This window comes from Salmo trutta, unplaced genomic scaffold (assembly GCF_901001165.1).
Source record: "Salmo trutta unplaced genomic scaffold, fSalTru1.1, whole genome shotgun sequence".
NCBI lineage: Eukaryota > Metazoa > Chordata > Actinopteri > Salmoniformes > Salmonidae > Salmo > Salmo trutta.
In genome coordinates this window covers 52,439-74,981 of record NW_021822908.1, presented here as the reverse complement: position 1 = coordinate 74,981, position 22,543 = coordinate 52,439, and the positions used below count along the sequence as shown (strand labels likewise).

Sequence of the window (22,543 nt, the reverse complement as noted above, 5' to 3'; positions counted from 1 at the left end):
ACATTTTCCCCTTTAAAAAATTGTATCACAAAATGTAACGTGATTAACCACACATACCGCACCGGAGAAGTATGGTAACGAACGATCTCTATGTTGGTGATGCTTTTGCCGCGTTCAAATTCTAGTCGGAACTAGGAAACTCGGATATTTTCGACTTGCAATTTCGTTGAATGCGACACGTGTACAACCAGTTAGCATGTGAGACATTTCCGAGTTTCCTAGTTCAGACTGTTACGTCAACATAGCATCTGTCTCTGTGCGACGTCAGGGAGTCCATCAAAAATAGGACAACCGGTCTCCGAGCTCCTCCCTCTCTGCTACCGTAGCCGCCCACTCCCTGTACTCCGCCGCGTAGTTGCTCTGTCTTTCACTGGAGATCACGAACGCCGGAGTACTCTTAGCCAGCAAACAGCCATGGCAGAAAACGCCGGCTTGGATAACCACCGTATCAAGAGCTTCAAAAACAAGGGACGCGATGTCGAGGTAGGAGTGCATTTGGATAGGGTGGTTTAGACAATGATCCGTGTAGGATTTTATTTTAAGACACCGGCTATCTTCCCCGGCCTTGTCTGACAATCTTTTGATGAAGCCTGTCAAGTCAACTAAGTTAGCTAGCTATTCGCCGCCAGCCTGCTGTTGTGTGCTGAGTTTATCCGGAATATCCTCCGTTTATTCGTCATCATCATAACGAACGGGCGTGGTTTACGGCCCTAATTCTCCATCAAATAGCTTGAAATGTCAGCCGGTTTCACCGACAACGAAAAGCTCTAGCCTAGGTAACTAACGTTAGCTGATTAACGTTACCTAACTAAGCTATCGTACCACCGGTTTTGAAAGCAGACTAACGTTAGAGTTGACAGCCCAACAAGCATAATCCAGAGTAGTTAGAGTATATGTCGACAACTAGCTGGTTTGGCTATCTATTAGCTAATTAGACCCCCTTGATAACTTGTCTTTTTTGCTAGCACCCATATCCAACCATAATTGGACCGATGATTGCGACCCTACAGTTACGCTTGTTTACATTGACCTACACTGGGGTCGGAACGCCATCATGGACACACGGCCTAGCAGATGCGAGATATGGGTCGGAAAACGTACCTCAATGTAGGGGTGGGATATACCACTGTACTCCACATTTTCCTTGATCTAAAATGATACATGGAGAAGATTGAAATACTGCAAATTTTTCCAGAAAACTTCAATTTCCGTCCTCATTGTCATAGCAGTAGCCACAGCAACCATTTTGGAATGGCAGTGTCAGCCAATCAGCTCCTTTGTTGTTTAATGCCATGTGCCATTGCATAATGGCTACTGCTAGCTAGCGTGAGGATGAAATGGGCAGTTTTTAAAAAAGAAACAGCAGTATTTCAATCTTTTCGATGTATCAGTTTGGGTAAAGGTAAAATGTACAGTGGTATATCACAACCCTGTATTGAAGTACATTTTATATCTTGCGCCTGCTCTGCAGTGTCTTAATATAACCTTGATGACTTTCCGATCCCAGTGCAGCTCAGTGTAAACAAGAGGATCAACGGCACAGTCAACTGGTGCAGTACATTAAAATATTGTATTCAACATTCTGACTTCTAAAGCTTGTGAGATTAAATTTTCCAAACAAATATATGACATTAATCTGAGGTATCAGTCTGTCAGGCAAGGTCGGAATCATCCTGCCGTAATGAACTGTGAACTAGCAAGCTAGACAGCTAAAATAATCATTTGAACAACGGCCTGTGCAGCAAATATTCTTGTGTAGCTAGCTAACTAGGTGAAGATGTTGTTAATTGCCTGCATCTGTTTACTTGCCGCTTCCACCGTCAATAGCTTGTTATCTGTATCGTTCTGTATCTCGTGGCTGAGTAGTCATTGTCACGAAAGCTGTCATTGTTTTCAGCTGATGCTAGTGGTATTATTAAAAACTATGGCATGCTGACCTCGTGCATTCATAGTGGTTAGCCGTGCCATCTTCGACAATAACACATACATTTCTGTCTGTACAGAGTTGTACAAATAGTAATCTTTGGGATACCCCCACTGTATGAATGAATGGGTTTTCTGAGTAATTGTTGGATTAGAGTTGATTGTCTTTGGGAGCCATCTAAAACCATGGGAAGTGGACCAGTCTCATAGGTTGTTGTTTTGAAACTGAGAGCCAATGTGACAAACACATGGCTACTATGACAGCCACTGGGGCTATTTCGGGCATCCTGGAGGTCTGGCTTGGGTTCTCACTGGAGGTACAACCCGATCTGTGGCCCTCTAGAGGGGCCAGGAAGTAGAAGAAGCCCCTAAGCAGCACTGATCTACGACCTGGGAGTTGTGTTTCTGCAATGATTTTGAGGATTAGTAAAGAAATGCATCATCCTCCCCCCTTCAGAATTTAACTTAAGTGTTTCTGCTAGATTTTACAAATAGGCTACTGAGTATGAATACTGTAGCTATCACTATATGAATGGTACTCTGGGTGTTTCTGCTCTGGCCAAAGTGCGTTGTCTTGGCGAGGCAACAATGTAGCTTCGTTGAATACAGAAACAGTCTGGCACCCACTCTATAGTACATCAGTATGGTGAGTACTGGGAAAATCAATCATTGGGGTTTGATCTAGGTTGAACTTGCTCATAACCACAGATCTAGGATGAGGTTACCTAATCCTGACCTTAACCACTAGGATGATCTGAAACTGCACCAGCAGAAGGGACTACTTTGACCAATTCCTCTGTTCAACAGTCTCTCGATGAACAGCCTTATGGGATATCATGTGAGATGCAGCCCAGCTTATGGTTGAGCCATGAGCATTACTTATCAGATATCTGTTTTTCTCTGTCAATTCTAACGGGTTTGAACTTGCTCAGTCAGTGTTCTGTGCCTTAATGTTCACCCCAGAACACCATATCCAGGAGTAACACACTGTTGGCTCAGGACACTGCTCACCGGTCAAGCTATATTTAGACTACAGCCTAATATATGTACAGTGCCTAAAGAAAGTATTCATAGACCTTGACTTATTCCACATTTTGTGTTACAGCCGGAATTAAAAAGGGATTAAATATCTTTTTTTCTCACCCATCTACACACAATACCCCATGACGACAAAGTAAAAACATTTTTGAAAACATTTAACTAGGCCACTCAGGAACATTCAATGTTGTCTTGGTAAGCAACTCCAGTGTATATTTGGCCTTGTGTTTTAGGTTATTGTCCTGCTGAAAAGTGCATTTGTCTCCTTGTGTCTGTTGGAAAGCAGACTGAACCAGGTTTTCCTCTAGGATTTTGCCTGTGCTTAGCTCTATTCTGTTTCTTTCCATTCTAAACTCCCTAGTCCTTGCCGACGACAAGCCTACCCATAACATGATGCAGCCACCACCATGCTTGAGAATATGAAGCATGGTACTGTTACATGTTGTTGGATTTGCCCCAAACATAACGCTTTGTAATCAGTACATAAAGTTCATTTCTTTGCCATATTTTTTTGCAGTTTAACTTTAGCGCCTTATTGCAAACAAGATGCATGCTTTGGAATATTTTTCTTCTGTACAGGCTTCCTTTTCACTGTCATTTATGTTAGTATTGTGGAGTAACTACAGTGCATTTGGAAAGTATTCAGACCCCTAGACCTTTTTCCACATTCTTTTACATTACAGCCTTATTCTAAAATTGAATACAAAAATGTTCATCAATCTACACCCAATACCCCATAATGACAAAGCAAAAACATGTATATTTTTTGAAATTTCTGCAAATGTATTTAAAAAAAAAAACCTGTGTAACATGTAATATTTCTATGTATTCACACCGTTGGCAGCAATTACAGCCTTGAGTCTTCTTGGGTATGATTCTACAAGCTTGGCACACTTGTATTTGGGGAGTGTTTCCCATTTGTTCTCTGCAGATCTCCTCAAGCTCTGTCAGGTTGCTGCACAGCTAATTTCAGGTCTCTCCAGAGATGTTAGATCGGGTTCAAGTCCGGGCTCTGGCTGGGCCACTCAACGACATTCAGAGACTTGTCCCGAAGCCTCTCCTGCGTTGTCTTGGCTGTGTGCTTAGGGTCGTTGTCCTGTTGAAGGTGAACCTTCACCCCAGTATGAGGTCCTGAGCGTTCTGGAGCAGGTTTTCTCTTTTCATCTTCCCTAATATCCTGACTAGTCTCCCAGTCCCTGCTGCTGAAAAACATCCCCACAGCATGATGCTGCCACGACCATGTTTCACCGTTGGGATGGTGCCAGGTTTCCTCCAGACGTGACGCTTGGCATTCAAGCCAAAGAGTTCAATCTTGGTTTCATCAGACAAGAGAATCCAGTTTCTTATGGTCTGAGTCTTTTTGGCAAATCAAGTGGGCTGTCATGTGCCTTTTTTACTGAGGAGTGGCTTCCGCCTGGCCACTCGACCATAAAGGCCTGATTGGTGGAGTGCTGCAGAGATGGTTGTCCTTCAGGAAGATTCTCCACAGAGGAACTCTGGCACTTTACCACTGGTGGACTCCAATAAAGTTATAGAAACATCTCAAAGATGATCAATGGAAACAGGATGCACCTGAGCTCAATTTCATGTGTCATAACAAAGGGTCTGAATACTTATGTAAATAAGGTATTTCAGTTTAATTGTGCAAACATTTCTAAAAACCTTGTTTCGCTTTGTCATTATGGGGTATTGTGTGTAGATTTGATGATATTTAGAATAAGGCTGTAACGTAACAAAATGTGGAAAAAGTAAAGGGGTCTGAAGAATTTCCGAATGCACTGTACGTTGTTGATCCGTTCTCAGTTTTCGCCTATCACAGCCATTAAACTCTGCAACTGTTTTAAAGTCATGATTGGCCTCATGGTGAAATCTGAGTGGTTTCCTTCCTCTCCGGCAACTGAGTTAGGAAGGACACCTGTCTCCGGGTGTATTGAAACACCATCCAAAGTGTCATTCATAACTTCACCATGCTCAAATGGATATTCAATGTTGCCTTTATTTATTTTCTCCCCATCTATCGATAGGTGACCTATGCGAGACATTGGAAAACCTCCCTGGTCTTTGTGGTTGAATCAGTGTTTGAAATTCACTGCTCGGCTGAGGAACCATACAATTATCTGTGTGTGTGGGGTACAGAGATGAGGTAGTCATATACAAAACCAATGTTAAACACTATTATTGCACACAGTGAGTCCATGCAACTTATTATGTGACTTGTTAAGCACAATTTTACTTCTGAACTTATTTAGGCTTGCCATAACCAAGGGGTTGAATACTTGATTCAAGACATTTCAGCTTTTCATTTCAAGTTAATTTGAAGGAAGAAAAAAATCTAAATTCAGGCTGTAACACAACATGTGGAAAAGTCAAGGGGTGTGAATACTTTCTGAAGGCCTGTATCTGTTAATCATGGTCTTCAATCTGAATCAGGTGTGTTAGTGCTTGGCTATAACAAAAGCCTGCACAGACCCACACTTGCCCTCTGCTGATCTAGGTGCGACAGGTGCTCTGACAGAGACAGGTGTTTTGGCTGGGTCAATGTTTGGTTGTTAGAGAAAGGAGAGGGGTCTCCCTCTGGTTCTCTGCTCCTCAGCCTCCCCAGACAGGGTCAAGACCAGACCAAGGCTGGGATGATGTGACTGGCCCACATGACGTAAGGGGCTATTTAGGATGGCAATATGAACCGCAACGCACAGTCACAAGATCTGAGACCAGCTCACAGTCATGAGTGGACTAAGAACACATTACCGTTACACAAACACACATTGATTAACCTGAACCATTACGATATCAAGTGGTGTGTGTGTAACTTGTGCTTTTAGCCTATTGCTTACATATTTTACCCCTCAATTCCTATGTTCTGACCTAGGCCTATATTACTTTCTAGTATCTCTTCATGCTGCTTCCAAAAGCAATTTGTGCCATTAAGAAGTCCAGAGAGGGAGATAAAATGTGTTTTCAATGAATTATTGTCTGTCTCATATTGCTCCCTGTGTGTTTGTGTTCCAGACTATGAGAAGACATCGAAATGACGTGACAGTCGAGCTGAGGAAGGTGAGAGAAGAAGCCTAATTTATATTTTGGTGATGCACAATTTGTAGGTGTACTTCCACTGCTCCCTATATTAATATTGACCTCCCTGCTTACCACACACACACAGATCTATAGACAGGTTGTTCTTTTCTCACCCTGTGTCTTGCCCCAGACATAGACTTGGTATTCGTCTCAATCCATCCTGAATGATTCCTCTATGGGGGCACTAACCCCAATTTGACTCCCTCATTTTCTGACCATGACCCAAACATGATATTTCACCTCTCTGGATTGGGCTCTGATCCCTGTAAACTGCCTTCTCCCCTTTTCCATAACCGTAAACTAAGTAGTTGGGTTTCTTTGTTTGGCCCACTGCGGTGATTTTCTGCAGGTAGAAATTGCCTTTGTCATTCAGCTGCTCCCTCTAGGCTTATCCAGATTGTCACACTGACCTTGTGCCGTACCGGTTTATTTGGTTATAACTGAACGCAAAGGGCGCTATTTTCAACCCCCACTGAGCCTTTTTAATTCGCATGTTAGCAATGCTAACAAGTACATGTAAAATCCCATTGAAAATGCTAACGAGCGCTTTGCAAACATTTTATAGAGTGTCTGACCTAAACTATTTTCAGGACAGACATCCCAGCTCATCCCAGTTATACAAGTAACTAAAAAATGCTCCACACTTTGCTGCACGCACAAAACAAATATTAGACAGCAAGGCTCTTGATCCAGGAGGGGATTCTCTACTGTTACCAGCAAGCAAAGCTTGATTTTGGAAGAAGCTAACCACTTAGCTAGATAACTTACCTAGATAGCTAACTAGCTACTAAATTAGCAAACCAAATGCACAACTGTAGAGCATTTAGCACATTTTAGACAGTTAACTTAACAGTTATAAGATATCTAACAGGGCTAACATTTAGTTGTGAATTCCACTCTGTAACTAGATCACCTGGCGTGTGCTGCTCAACAGCGAGTGACTCACAAGGCTCCGGTCTCTCATTGTTGTGTGCTTGTAAACAAACCCCACGTGAACGGGTACTACCGTTTAAGCTTCATTATCAAAAATGATGTGACCGGTGAAATGAAGAACGCAATCTTCTTTATCTCCCAACAAATTGCACAAGTTGATTGCAGGTATTCACTTAAAAAGTAGCTACAAATATTCAAGTGTATTAAAAAAGAAATAATAATCCAAGAAATAGTTTTAATGGTATTGAAAAACCATCCCGTGGCTATTTCCAAATATACGGCGTACCGTCCATGCCTAAGTCCCTCCACATGCCCACTACCCTTTGCCTTGATATGCATACCTATGTAATGTCACTGTACTATCCAGACTTGGTGATCATTAAGAGACTACATCATCAGGATGCTGAAACCTAGATTAGATGGCAGTCCATGGAGATTAGCAGAGATTTACAAGAATATCCAGATGTAATCTATCCTGAGGTGCTTACTGTGCTTGCCTGTTTGATGTGGATGCCTAAATCGGAACCCTGTAATGGCTACAATACACCCAATTAGTATGGTTGTCATGCATTTACTTACACCTTTGTAATAGGGCTGCACAATGAATCAAATTTTAATCGAAATTGCAATATTGACATGTGCAACGCCATGAATGTAACATTCAAATATAATAAGGGTCCCCTGGGAAACTTTGAACAACACTTTGGGTCCTACCCTGTCACAACTTCTACTCTACCTGTCTTTGTCATTAGTTGTCATGCCACACCATAGAATCGGAATACCAATTTTATTTTTATGATTCCAACAGTTCACCCAAGTGTTTTGATCAAAATCGCAGTCACAATATTTTCTTTAAAAAACCGCTGTTAGATTATTTGCTCATATCATTGCAGCCCTGTGTTGTCAAGAGCCAGAAACCGAAGGGTTTCTCTTCTCCTCTCCGGTGATTGGCAGGTATCCCTGTCACTCATACATCCAACAATCCGCTGCTCTCATGTTTACTTGATCTCTCTGACACGAGTCCCCTGGTCATGGCTTTGAATCTTACTTTCCCCTCCCCCAACTCATTCTTCCTCCGTAAACCCCCCTCAGGGCTTTGACACGCTCCTCACTCTCCTTCCTCTTCACACGTCTTTTCTTTCTCTGAGGTTAAAACAATCGCCTGTAGTCGTTGCTAAGTTACCATTGAGGAAGAGAGGGAGACATGGCTAGAAACTAGTTTAGGGCCTAATTCAGTGAGAGAGCGAAAAAGAAAGAGCCGAGTTAGTGTGTTGCTGTAGTCTGGCTGCACATTCCATTATGCCAGAGCAGAGAGCAGCACAGGGATGGTTAGTCACCAGCAGTGACGCACGGCCCAGCACTGCAGCACACACTGGAATGTAGGCCAAGGGATTCTCCTCCCTCCCTCCCTCCCACTGACTCACATGCCGACCGGCTGTGTCTGTCTTTTTCACGCTCTATTCAACACCAGTATGGGTGTGTCTCACTGTGCCTGCTCCTCAACTTTCTGGGAGTGTATTCCTTTGTTTTAATTGGGGTGTTTTTGATTAGTGTGTCTCTATGTAAAGTTTAATAACTATAGGGGACATCCCCTATAACAACACCGGGTTTGTACTTAGTCTCTCCTTACAGGTTCCAGAGATGACCCCAACATACACCAGTACACACACATTCTAGGGATGCGAGGGTCAGCTGTTTTTCGACCTATATCTGGCTCGCAGTCACAAAAAGTTTGCTGTAGGAGTTTGCGCTGCTACTCTGTCGCATATTTGAGTGTTCATCAATGTGTTTTATTCTCTTGTCCCTCCGCACTCTTCCGTCAGAACAAACGAGATGAGCATCTCCTGAAGAAGAGGAATGTCCCACAGGAGGACAGTCTGGAGGACTCCGACTTCGACTCCGACTTCAAAGGGGTATGTGGGATGTCTGTGTGTTCCACTTCAGCGACCCATTTGCTATTGCAGTGGGACGAGAGACTTGTTCCAGATAGAGAATCTAGGCAGTACATTTCTGTCTGTTTGGCCAGGGCAGGTGTGGCCATTCCTCCTGAAGTGCTACTGGCATTGGACATTGTGTCATCTCTATAAAATGCATTTCTATGTATGATGTTGTAATCTAGACATGCGTCCTTAAGCCCCCCTGGTCTCTCCGATGCCCCCATGGCTTCTCTAGGGTTTGTATCGTGCTCAAAGCCTTGTCACCCTGCTGACTGGAGGCCTGTCATTGCGCTAATGAGATGAGGAATAGGGCCTGGCCTGACCTAGCTGCTACCGGGTGAAATATGGTTATGATGGCGTAGCATGGCATTCTCAGCCTGTGAGCTCATTCAGCCTCAACCAGCCAGCCAACACACCAACTCGGCAGCAGAGGAAACACAGCACTCTGAAAACACTGGCGTGTGGAGCGAGACCGAGAGGGACAGACTGTGTGTGTATCAATGACATGTTGACCGATCAGTGTGAAGTAGCCAGATGTTTATGTGAATTGTATCCCCTTCCCCCATGTTGTTGATGTTGTTTATCTGTAACTTGGTACTGATTTTGTCCCATCCCTTCCCACTCTGCAGCAAAACGTCACGCTAGAGGCCATCTTACAGGTAAGGCTCAACTTTGTGTACAAACAAAGAATAGTGACAAACTTCATTCTCTTTTGTTCTCCGTCCCATTCTCTCCCTGTCTCCTTCCCTACCTCCCTCCTCCTGTGAGAGTGTGGTGCTGTAACTTGTTCTCTCTCTCTCTGAAGAACGCCACCAGTGATAATGCCGTGGTCCAGCTTAGTGCCGTACAGGCTGCCAGGTAAGTGTGTGTGAGATCTCTTCTCTGTTTTCAACCGCTCACCCTGTTTTGTATTCCATGATTGAAACATAACTTTTCCTGTTTTTGTGTCCGTCAGAAAACTCCTCTCCAGTGACAGAAACCCTCCCATTGATGACTTGATAAAGTCTGGCATCCTGCCCATCTTAGTCAAATGTCTGGAGAGAGACGACAAGTGAGTCTGCTGATGCGTTAACCCAATGTCCTCCCCTGGACTGTCTCTACTAATGCACTGTTGGGACATTTTTACTGGGATTACTTAAGACTGGCTAGGATACATGATGTAGAGGGGCTACTAGTGTGTGTGTGTGTGAGGCACAGGGTGGTCCGTTGGCCCTGCCGTCCGGTGCCAATCCAAATAAAAGAGCATTCCTGTCCTCTGGATTTCCCCCATTCCCAGGACCTCGTTGTGTTCAGGGCCAAACACACACACAGGACCTTGTGTTCATGAAGGGGACAGACGCGCGCACATACCCAGGAGTCGGTACAGGAGGGCACAGGGGTTGGAGGGTTACCATAGCGATGAGCTGCGGATGCACAGCTGTCATGGCGACTGCTGCAGTCTGTCAGACAGACACTGAAATTCCTGGAGCACAGCGAGCACTGCAACCCAACACACCATTGTTTACACACACATTGTTTGTGTGGACTGAAGAGGAGGAAGAAGCGAGGGCAGGGTTAGGAGAAAGACGTGTTCATAATAATGGAAGCCCTAGAATGATCTTTCTCTCTCCCCCCTCCTTTCTCCTCCAGTCCGTCTCTTCAGTTTGAGGCAGCCTGGGCCCTGACCAACATAGCGTCTGGCACGTCACAACAGACCCAGGCTGTGGTCAAGTCCAGTAAGTTCACCCTGCGGTCATTCTGCTCCACTGTTATTCTGTCTGGGCTTCACTAATGTTTTTCTTTTGTGTGTGTTAAATTGACAATTCCTCACTGTGTTTGTACTCATGTACAGATGCTGTTCCCCTGTTTCTGAGGCTGCTCCAATCTCCCCATCACAATGTGTGTGAACAGGCCGTGTGGGCGCTAGGCAACATCATAGGTGAGTATGGCTGATACAGTTAACACATCATTGACGTTATGTTTGTGTGTTTCGTCTGTAATGACTAACCATGTGACCGGACCAGGAAAAACTGGTGCCCCGATGATGGCCTTTGACCTGTGATGCTCCTCCCCCAGGCGACGGGCCACAGTGCAGGGATTACGTTATCTCCCTGGGCGTGGTCAAGCCCCTGCTGTCCTTCATTAACCCCTCCATCCCCATCACCTTCCTCCGTAACGTCACCTGGGTCATCGTCAACCTCTGCCGCAACAAGGACCCACCGCCCCCCATGGAGACAGTACAGGAGGTACGTGTGTGTTCTGTTCAAATGCAAATAGTCAGTGGCCAATTGTTCAGCGGTCTTATCGCTTGGGGGTAGAAGCTGTTAAGGAGCCTTTTGGTCCCACACTTGGCACTCCGGCACCGCTTGCCATGCGGTAGCAGAGAGAACAGTCTATGACTTGGGTGACTGGAGTCTGACAATTTTTTGGGGCCTTCCTCTGACACCGCAAAGTATATAGATCCTTGATGTCAGGAAGCTTGGCCTCAGTGATGTACTTGGCCGTACGCGCCAAGTGATGTACTTGGCCGTAGTGCCTTACGGTCGGATGCCAAGAGGTTGCCAAACCAGGCGGTGATGCTACCGGTCAGGATGCTCTCAATGGTGCAGCTGTACAACTTTTTGAGGTTCTGGGGACCCATGCTAAATCTCTTCAGTCTCCTGAGGGGGAAACTGTGTTGTCGTGCCCTCTTCATGACTGTCTTGGTGTGTTTTACCATGATAGTTCGTTGGTGATGTGGACACCAAGGAACTTAACTTTCCACCCGCTCGGCTACTGCCCCGTTGATGTGAATGGGGGCGTGTTCGGCCCTCCTTTTCCTGTAGTCCACGATCAGTTCCTTTGTCTTGACCACGTTGAGGGAGAGGTTGTTGTCCTGGCACCACACTGCCAGGTCTCTGACCTTCTCCCTATAGGCTGTCTTATTGTTGTCGGTGATCAGGCCTACCAGTTGTGTTGTCAGAACTTAATGATGGTGTTGGAGTCGTTCTTGGCCACGCAGTTGTGGGTCACCAGGGCGTACAGGAAGGCACTAAGCACGCACCCCTGAGGGGCCCCCGTGTTGAGGATCAGTGTGGCAGATGTGTTGTTGCCTACCCTTATTACCTGGGGGTGGCCCGTCAGGAAGTCCAGGAGCCAGTTGCAGAGGGAAGTGTTCAGTCCCAGGGTCCTTAGCTTAGTGATGAGGTTGGAGGGCACTATGGTGTTGAACGCTGAGCTGTAGTCAATGAACAGCATTCTCACATAGGTGTTCCTTTTTTCCAGGTGGGAAAGGGGAGTGTGATTGAGATTGCGTCATCTGTTGGGGCGGTATGTGAATTGGAGTGGGTCTAGAGTTTCTGGGATGATGGTGTTGTGAGCCATGACCATTCTTTCAAAGCACTTCATGGCTACTGATGTGAGTGTTACGGGGCGGTAGTCATTTAGGCAGGTAACCTTTGCTTTCTTGGGCACATGGACTATGGTGATCTGCTTGAAGCCTACTCTATTACAGACTCGGTGAGGTTGAAAATGTCAGTGAAGACCCTTGCCAGTTGGTCCGTGCATGGTCTGAGTACACGTCCTGTTAATCCATCTGGCCTTGTGAATTTTGACCTGATTAAAGGCCTTGCTCGCATCAGCTACAGCGAGCGTGATCACACAGTTGTCCGGAACAGCTGGTGCTGTCATGTACGCTTCAGTGTTGCTTGCCTCGACGCAAGCATAAAAGGCATTTAGCCTGTGGTAGGCTCGTGTCACTGGGCAGCTGGGTTTCCATTTGTTGTCCGTAATAGTTTGCAAGCGCTGCCACTTCCGACGAGCGTCAGAGCCGGTGAAGTAGGATTCAATCTTTGTCCTGTATTGATGCTTTACCTGTTTGATGGTTCATCTGAGGGCATAGCCGGATTTCTTATATAAGCGTCTGGCTCCTTGAAAGCGGCAGCTCTAGCCTTTAGCTCGGTGCGGATGTTGCCTGTAATCCATGGCTTATGTACGTACGGTCACTTATTGATGAGAACAATGACTGAGGTGGTGTACTCCTCAATGCCATTGGATGAGTCCTGGAAGATATTCCAGTCTGTGCTAGCAAAACAGTCCTGTAGCATAGCATCCACGTCATCTGACCACTTCCATATTGAGTGAGTCATTGGTACTTCATGCTTTAGTTTTTGCTTGTAAGCAGGAATCAGGAGGATATAATTATGGTCAGATTTGCCAAATGGAGGGTGAGGGAGAGCTTCGTATGCTTCTCTTTGTAGAGTAAAGGTGGTCTTGTTTAGTTTTTTTCTCTGGTTGCACAAGTAACATGCTGGTTAGAAATGAGGTAAAACGGATTTAAGTTTGCCTGCATTAAAGTCCCTGGCAACTGGGAGCGCCACTTCTGGATGAGCATTTTCTTGTTTGCTTATGGCCCTATACAGCTCGTTGAGTGTGGTCTTAGTGCCAGCATCGGTTTGTGGTGGTAAATGACGGCTACAAAAAATATAGTGTGATCTGCAGCTTATCATGAGATAAGCAATACCTCGAGACATCGCGCACCAGTTGTTATTGACAAATACACACACCACCACCCCTCGTCTTACCGGACGTAGCTGTTCAGTCCTGCCGGTGCACGGAAAACCCAGCCAGCTCTATATTATCCAGGTCGTCATTCAGCCACGACTCAGTGAAACAACATAAGATATTAGTTTTTAATGTCCCATTGGTAGGATAGTCTCGAACGGAGCTCATCCAGTTTATTCTCCAGTGATTGCATGTTGGCCAATAGAACAGATGGTAGAGGCGGGTTACCCACAGGCCAATGAATTCTCACAAGGTACCCAGATCTGTGCCCCCTGTATTCCGTCTTTTTCTTCATGCAAAGGACTGGGATTTGGGCCTGGTCCGGGAGAAACAGTATATCCTTCGTGTCAGACTTATTAAAGAAAAAAATCTTTGTCCAGTTCGAGGTGAGTAATCGCTGTTCTGATATCCAGAAGCTCTTTTCAGTCGTAAGAGACGGTAGCAGCAACATTATGTACAAAATAAGTTACAAACGATGTGAAAAAACACACCAAATAGCACAATTGGTTAGGAGCCCGTAAAACGGTAGTCATCCCCTCCAGTGCCATTTAGGTATTCCAATTTACGAGTAGAGTTATAGTGGTGCTCTCTCCAGCGTGTCAGACAAATCCCGTATCACTAGGGGGAATGTTTAGCGACATCACTTTACATGGCCACATTTCCAGTCTGCTTTTGACACTCCTCTCCACTTGTTTTTTGTCTCTTTCCCAGCTTCTCCCAGCGCTGTGTGTTCTTATATACCACACAGATATAAATGTAAGTATGAGAGAATACAGTGCCTTCAGATAGTATTCACACCCTTTGATTTATTCCACATTGTGTTGTTACAGCCTGAATTCTCCCCATCTCACCCATCTACACACAATACCCCATAATGACAAAGTGAAAAAAAGTTTAGACATCTTTGCACATTTATTGAAAATGAAATGCAGAAATATATCTCATTGACATAGGTATTCAAACCCCTGAGTCAATACTTTGTAGAAGCACCTTTGGCAGCCAATACAGGTGTGTGTCTTTCTGGGTAAATCTCTAAGAGCTTTCCACACCTGGATTGTGCAACATTTGCCAATTTTTTATTTATTTTTTAAATATTTAAATTATTTTCAAAATTCTTCAAGCTCTGTCAAATTGGTTGTTGATCATTGCTAGACAACCATTTTCAGTTCTTGACATAGATTTTTAACTAGATTTAGGTCAAAACTGTAACCCGGCCACTCACTACAATGTTGTTGATCCATCCTCAGTTTTCTCCTATCACAGCCATTAAACTCTGTAACTGTTTTAAAGTCACCTTTGGCCTCATGGTGAAATCCCTGAGCGATTTTCCTTCCTTTCCGGCAACTGAGTTAGGACGCCTGTATCTTTGTAGTGACTGGGTGTATTAATACACCATCCAATGTGTAATTAATAACTTCATAATGCTCAACGGGATATTCAATGTCTGCTTTTATTTTTTTACCCATCTACCAATATTCTTTGCGAGGCATTGGAAAACCTCCCTGGTCTTTGTGGTTGAATATGTGTTTGAAATTCACTGCTCTACTCAGGGACCTTACATATAATTGTATGTGTTGTGTATGGAGACGAGGTAGTCACGTTAAACACTGTTATTGCACACAGAGTCAGTCCAGACAACTTATGTGACTTGTTAAGCACATTATGGGGCATTATTGTGTGTAGGCCAGTGACAAATCTCTATTTAATACATTTTAAATTTAGGCTGTAACAAAAAAATGTGTGAAAAGTCCAGGGGTGTGAATACTTTCTGAAAGCACTGCACATGTTTATTACAACTAAATGAACAGTTTGCCATCATCATGTTAAGCCCTACCATACTCAGCTACTTTAGTGAAACAACACTTATTGGATTCCTTGGTTAACACTGTGTGTTTGTAGATCCTTGTGGACACGGTGTGGGCTCTGTCCTACCTGACAGACGGTGGGAACGAGCAGATTCAGATGGTGATAGACTCTGGCGTGGTCCCCTTCCTTGTCCCCCTGCTCAGCCACCAGGAGGTCAAAGTTCAGGTAAGGAGTCAACTGATAACATTCTGATTTTAGAAGACTAACAAACTTTGGTATGGTGTACTTATAAAATGCATAATTTCCTACCTCCTTCCTATCTGGAAGAAGAAAAAAACACTGATTTACTAAGATTGGATTGATAAAAGCAACAAATCTTGGCTCTACCAATCACTATGAGTAGGAGTTTTTGCAGAAAAATGCTGCTATATGTTCAGGAAAAGCTCAGTGATTTTATATCAAGGGAGGGAGGAAATTATGCATTTTATAAGTAATACTTTCAGGATGTTCTATGCATTCTCTGAAACGCTGACATTTTGGGTGTTGACTTGCTGTGATGTCACTACCTGCAGACGGCTGCTCTGAGGGCGGTGGGTAACATTGTGACTGGGACAGACGAGCAGACACAGGTGGTGCTCAACTGTGACGTCCTCTCCCACTTCCCCAACCTGCTCACACACCCCAAAGAAAAGATCAACAAGGTAGAACACGCACTCTCTCCTAGGAGAGGGAACGGGAAAGTCAAGGGTAACGGGGAGGAGGGAAGAAGCTTATGTCAAGGCTTTTCTATGATTTTTCTGCCAATAAGAAGTTGTTTGGTTTGACTGTGTGTGGTTAGACTGTTAACAGAAAGTGTTCTGGCATAACCGCATGTGATTGGTTCGTTTACAGGAAGCAGTGTGGTTCTTGTCCAATATCACGGCTGGGAACCAGCAGCAGGTTCAGGCAGTGATCGACGCAGGACTCGTCCCCTTGATCATCCACCAACTGGCCAAGGTGAGAGCCGTGGTGTGTGGTTGGTGTGTGCGTTTGACTGTGCGAGAGATTATATTTCTGTCATTGCTGGGTACTGAGTTGTTCTGTAGTGCTGACAGCCTGTGTGTCTGCAGGGGGACTTTGGCACTCAGAAGGAGGCAGCATGGGCCATCAGCAACCTCACCATCAGCGGCAGGAAAGACCAGGAAAGTAACACACTCACACACACACACAGTGCAACCTCAATATCAGCCAGACTATTGACTTGGACAGAGGTACAAGAGACCGGTACGGGGCTAGCGCTGTCAGGCTAGGGCCTCTGTAGCTGGAGCATTCATACCAATGAGTTGATGAACTGGTCGGCACCCAGTGACTGAACCTGCGTTCACAATCACCCGTGTCAGGAGTTAGCGGTCAGATATTCTTCCTGCTGTATTGAGTTGTGTATGTTCTGATATGTTGGTGTGTAGGTGGAGTACCTGGTGCAGCAGAATGTGATCCCTCCGTTCTGCAGCCTGCTGTCAGTGAAGGACTCCCAGGTGGTCCAGGTGGTCCTGGACGGCCTCAAGAACGTCCTCATCATGGCTGGAGACGAGGCCAGCACCATCGCTGAGATCATAGAGGAGTCTGGAGGTGTGTGTGTGTGTGTATATTGTCATCATGGCTGAAGGTGTGTCTGAGGGGAATGTTGCTGTTGTCTGACTGCGCCTCCATTGCTCTGCTCTAAGGTCTGGAGAAGATAGAGAATCTGCAGCAACATGAGAATGAGGACATCTACAAACTAGCCTTCGAGATCATCGACCAGTACTTCTCAGGCGACGATGTGAGTTATAAAACACACACATACATACATACATACATACATACATACATACATACATACATACATACATACATACATACATACATACATACATACATACATACATACATACATACATACATACATACATACATACAAACACCTCTTACCTTTCTTCTTTCTCCCTCAGATTGATGAGGATCCCAGTTTAATTCCTGAAGCCACCCAAGGGGGGACCTTCAACTTTGACCCCGCCTCCAACCTGCAGACGAAGGAGTTCAAGTTCTAGGAGCCGGTCCATCAAGCAGCACGGGTACTGTCAAACCCACCTCAGACATTCATCCACCTATCTCTCCACCAAGCTGGCAACTTGCTACAGAAGGATTGTACACAGCTACTATTACTTCAACATGGCCACCCATCTTGCAACTGAAGGATTCACCCACCGCCACTACAATACTCCACCTCTGTACTGAAGGGTCCCTAAAAACTACCACCATCCATCACAACCTGGTAACCCAGACGGGTCCAGGTAATTCATCCAGCACCAATACAATCTGATCTCAGGCACTCGTAGTCGATGCTTTGAAATGTCACGTGAAAATCATATGGACGGAAGAAAAAGCCTTTTGGGGCAATATTTTTGAATTGCCAAATGTCACGATGTACACACCTACACACGCACAAAAACACAGTTGAAGACACTTGGGAAGAATTTGTGCAGACTTGTTTTAGAAGCCAATATATCACAGATGGGGAAAGGATTCTGACGTTTGTTTGCGGGTTCGTTTTGTGCTTCACCCCTGGATTGTCCCTTGGATTCTCATTCTCCCTCAGTCGTGGTCACACACACAGTCAGTCACACACAGTCAGTCGTGCACACACACACAGTCAGTCACACACAGTCAGTCGCACACAGTCGGTCACACACCCACACACAGTCAAACAGTCAGACACACACACAGTCAGTCAGTCGCACACAGTCGGTCGCGCACACACCCACACACACAGTCAGACACACACACACACACCCACACACACAGTCAGACACACACACACACACACACACACACAGTCAGACACACACACACACACACACACACACAGTCAGAAAGAGACGCGCACACTCAGTCAGTCACACACTCAGTCAGTCAGTCACTCAGACGCGCACACTGACAGTCACTCAGACGCGCACACTGACAGTCACTCAGACGCGCACACTGACAGTCACTCAGACGCGCACACTGACAGTCACTCAGATGCGCACAGTGACTCGCGCGCGCGCACACACAAATACATTCACACACTCAGACAGACTGTCTCACACAGTCACTCTCATACACACACACACACACACACAAACAAATAGTCACACACACACACTGACAGTGACTCACTCACTCTGTCACTCTCACTCACACTGTCTCTCACTCACACTGTCTCTCACTCACACTGTCTCTCACTCACACAGTCACTCTCTCTCACACTCACTCTCTCTCTCACACTCACTCTCTCTCTCACACTCACTCTCTCTCACACAGTCACTCTCACACAGTCACTCTCACTCACAGTCACTCTCACTTACACACACAGTCACTCTCACATACACACTGACACTGACTCATGCACACACTGACAGTCACACACACACACAAATACACTCACACACAGTCACTCACAAACACACACATACACTCGCACACACATACACTCGCACACAGTCATACACACGCACACAGTCACACACACAGACAGTCACACACTTAGTCACACACACACACAAACAGGCACACACAAATACAGTCACACACAAATACAATCACACACTTAGTCACAGTCGCACACACGCAGTCGCACACGCACAGACACAAACAGTCGCACACACACAGTCACACATTTACACACACAGAGTCTCTCTCTCACACACAGTCTGTCTCACACAGTCAGTCACTCACTCAGTCACTCACTCAGTCACTCAGTCACTCACTCAGTCACTCAGTCAGTCACTCAGTCAGTCACTCAGTCAGTCACTCAGTCAGTCACTCAGTCAGTCACTCAGTCAGTCACTCAGTCAGTCACACACACAGCCACACACACACAGCCACACACACACAGCCACACACACACAGCCACACACACACAGCCACACACACACAGCCACACACACACAGCCACACACACACACAGCCACACACACACACAGCCACACACACACACACAGCCACACACACACACACAGCCACACACACACACACAGCCACACACACACACACACACAGCCACACACACACACACAGCCACACACACACACACACACACACAGCCACACACACACACACAGCCACACACACACACACACACACACAGCCACACACACAGCCACACACACACAGCCACACACACACACACACAGCCACACACACACACACACAGCCACACACACACCCACACACACACACACACACACACACACCCAGACACACACACACACACACACAGCCAGACACACACACACACACCCAGCCAGACACACACACACACACACCCAGCCAGACACACACACACACACACACCCAGCCAGACACACACACACACACACACACACACACACACACCCAGCCAGACACACACACACACACACACCCAGCCAGACACACACACACACACACACACACCCAGCCAGACACACACACACACACACACACACACACACACCCAGCCAGACACACACACACACACACACACACCCACACCCAGCCAGACACACACACACACACACCCAGACACACACACACACACACACACACACACCCAGCCAGACGCACACACACACACCCAGCCAGACGCACACACACACACACACACACACCCAGCCAGACGCACACACACACACACACACACACCCAGCCAGACGCACACACACACACACACACACACACACCCAGCCAGACACACGCACACACACACCCAGCCAGACACGCGCACACACACACCCACACCCAGCCAGACACGCGCGCACACACACACACCCACACCCAGCCAGACACGCGCACACACACACCCACACCCAGCCAGACACGCGCACACACACACCCACACCCAGCCAGACACGCGCACACACACACCCACACCCAGCCAGCCAGACACGCACACGCACACCCACACCCAGCCAGACACGCACACCCACACCCAGCCAGACACGCACACACACGCACACCCACACCCAGCCAGACACGCACACACACGCACACCCACCCACACCCAGCCAGACACACACACACACGCACACCCACCCAGACACACACCCACACCCAGCCAGACACACACCCACACCCAGCCAGACACACACCCACACACACCCACACCCAGCCAGACACGCGCACACCCACACCCAGCCAGACACGCACACCCACACCCAGCCAGACACGCACACCCACACCCAGCCAGACACGCACACACACGCACACCCACACCCAGCCAGACACGCACACACACCCACACCCAGCCAGACACGCACACCCACACCCAGCCAGACACGCACACCCACACCCAGCCAGACACGCACACACACGCACACCCACACCCAGCCAGACACGCGCACACACACGCACACCCACACCCAGCCAGACACGCGCACACACACGCACACCCACACCCAGCCAGACACGCGCACACACACACCCACACCCAGCCAGACACGCACACCCACACCCAGCCAGACACGCACGCACACCCACACCCAGCCAGACACGCACACACACGCACACCCACACCCAGCCAGACACGCGCACACACACGCACACCCACACCCAGCCAGACACGCGCACACACACGCACACCCACACCCAGCCAGACACGCACACCCACACCCAGCCAGACACGCACACCCACACCCAGCCAGACACGCACAGCCACACCCAGCCAGACATGCACACACACGCACACCCACACCCAGCCAGACACGCACACACGCACGCACACCCACACCCAGCCAGACACGCACACACGCACGCACACCCACACCCAGCCAGACACGCACACCCACACCCAGCCAGACACGCACACACACACCCACACCCAGCCAGACACACACACACACACCCAGCCAGACACACACACACACCCAGCCAGACACACACACACACACACCCAGCCAGACACACACACACACACACACACACACACCCAGCCAGACACACACACCCAGCCAGACACACACACACACACACACACACACACACACACACACAGACACACACACACCCAGCCAGACACACACACACCCAGCCAGACACACACACACCCAGCCAGACACACACACACCCACACACACAGCCAGACACACACACACACACACACACAGCCAGACACACACACACACACACCCAGCCAGACACACACACACACACACCCAGCCAGACACACACACACACACACACACAGCCAGCCAGACACACACACAGCCAGCCAGACACACACACACAGCCAGACACACACACACACAGCCAGCCAGACAGACACCCAGCCAGACAGACACCCAGACACACACACACGCACCCAGACACACACACACGCACCCAGACACACACACACACGCACCCAGACACACACACACACGCACCCAGACACACACACGCACCCAGACACACAGTCAGTCACTCTCAGTCACACACTCAGTCAGACACAGGACAGTCAGCCCCCCCCCCCCCCCCCCCCCCCCCCCACGGACACACTCGCACTCTGTCTCTCTGTAGTGATGGCCGAGTACCCCGGTGCCCCCCAATTGAAGACGTTAACCCTAGTTAGTGCTAAGCAAAGAATAGCCACGGACCCCACCCCCCTTCCCAAAGACTTAGGACAGGAAAGGGCGGGCTTTAGGCAGGAAGAGGATTCTGTGACTGACTGAAACATTTTATTACTTTTTCCTTTTTTTCCCTTTTCACTTCTCTTGAGTGGAGTTATTGATTTGTATGTATCTAAAAAAAAAAAAAGAAGAAAAAAAAAAGGAAATTTGTAAAAAATATACTTATACCGCAAAACTCGTACATAAAGAAGTATACAATTGTTTTGCAATTTTGCTCTAATTCAGGGGAGAGCAAAATAAAAAAGCAACCCGAAGTTGGAGGAAAATACCTCCGGGTATTGTGACGGAATATCGCTACTGTAGCCCTGTTCCCCAGAGGACATTAAATCCTGCTGCACAAGTGATGTCACGTCCTGTGGAAGGGCGGGTAGTGATGTCTCTGTTGGGATATCCAACAAAGTAGTTGACAGGTGAATATCACCTGAATTCTTCAACACCAGAACAGTCAAACTCAAACAAACCTATATTTGGAAATGCTCAGTGCTATCTGGGATCCTTGGGACGTCCCTACCCTTAACCCTAATCTTAAACATTACCCTTACCCATTTTAAATGTCTACTTCAATGGGGGATATTGACGTCCCAAGGATTCCGGCTTGCACGGACCATTTGGCAAATCTGGGATTTTTGGGGGGGGGGGGGGTTTCTCTTTTTAAATTCTCCCATTCTT

General features: G+C 47.1%; 1 protein-coding gene across 1 annotated transcript; it reads left to right on the top strand.

Moving 5' to 3' along the window:
- Positions 1–304: 304 nt before the first annotated feature.
- On the top strand, positions 305–17,700 carry LOC115186316 (importin subunit alpha-4). Its single transcript, XM_029745990.1, has 17 exons — positions 305–483; positions 5,971–6,015; positions 8,793–8,882; positions 9,536–9,565; positions 9,712–9,764; positions 9,862–9,957; positions 10,536–10,621; positions 10,738–10,824; positions 10,962–11,131; positions 14,139–14,183; positions 15,327–15,458; positions 15,806–15,934; positions 16,125–16,229; positions 16,343–16,414; positions 16,679–16,841; positions 16,937–17,031; positions 17,201–17,700. Exons 1-17 carry the CDS (start codon positions 415–417, stop codon positions 17,297–17,299), a joined length of 1,566 nt encoding a protein of 521 aa, XP_029601850.1. The 5' UTR covers positions 305–414; the 3' UTR covers positions 17,300–17,700.
- Positions 17,701–22,543: the final 4,843 nt, after the last annotated feature.

Coding starts and splice junctions, on each gene's coding strand:
- LOC115186316 (XM_029745990.1), top strand. CDS start 415: ATGGCAGAAAACGCCGGCTTGGATAACCACCGTATCAAGAGCTTCAAA. Junction 11,132..14,138: donor CCATGGAGACAGTACAGGAG/GTACGTGTGTGT, acceptor TCTCTTTCCCAG/CTTCTCCCAGCGCTGTGTGT. Junction 16,415..16,678: donor TCAGCGGCAGGAAAGACCAG/GAAAGTAACACA, acceptor GTTGGTGTGTAG/GTGGAGTACCTGGTGCAGCA.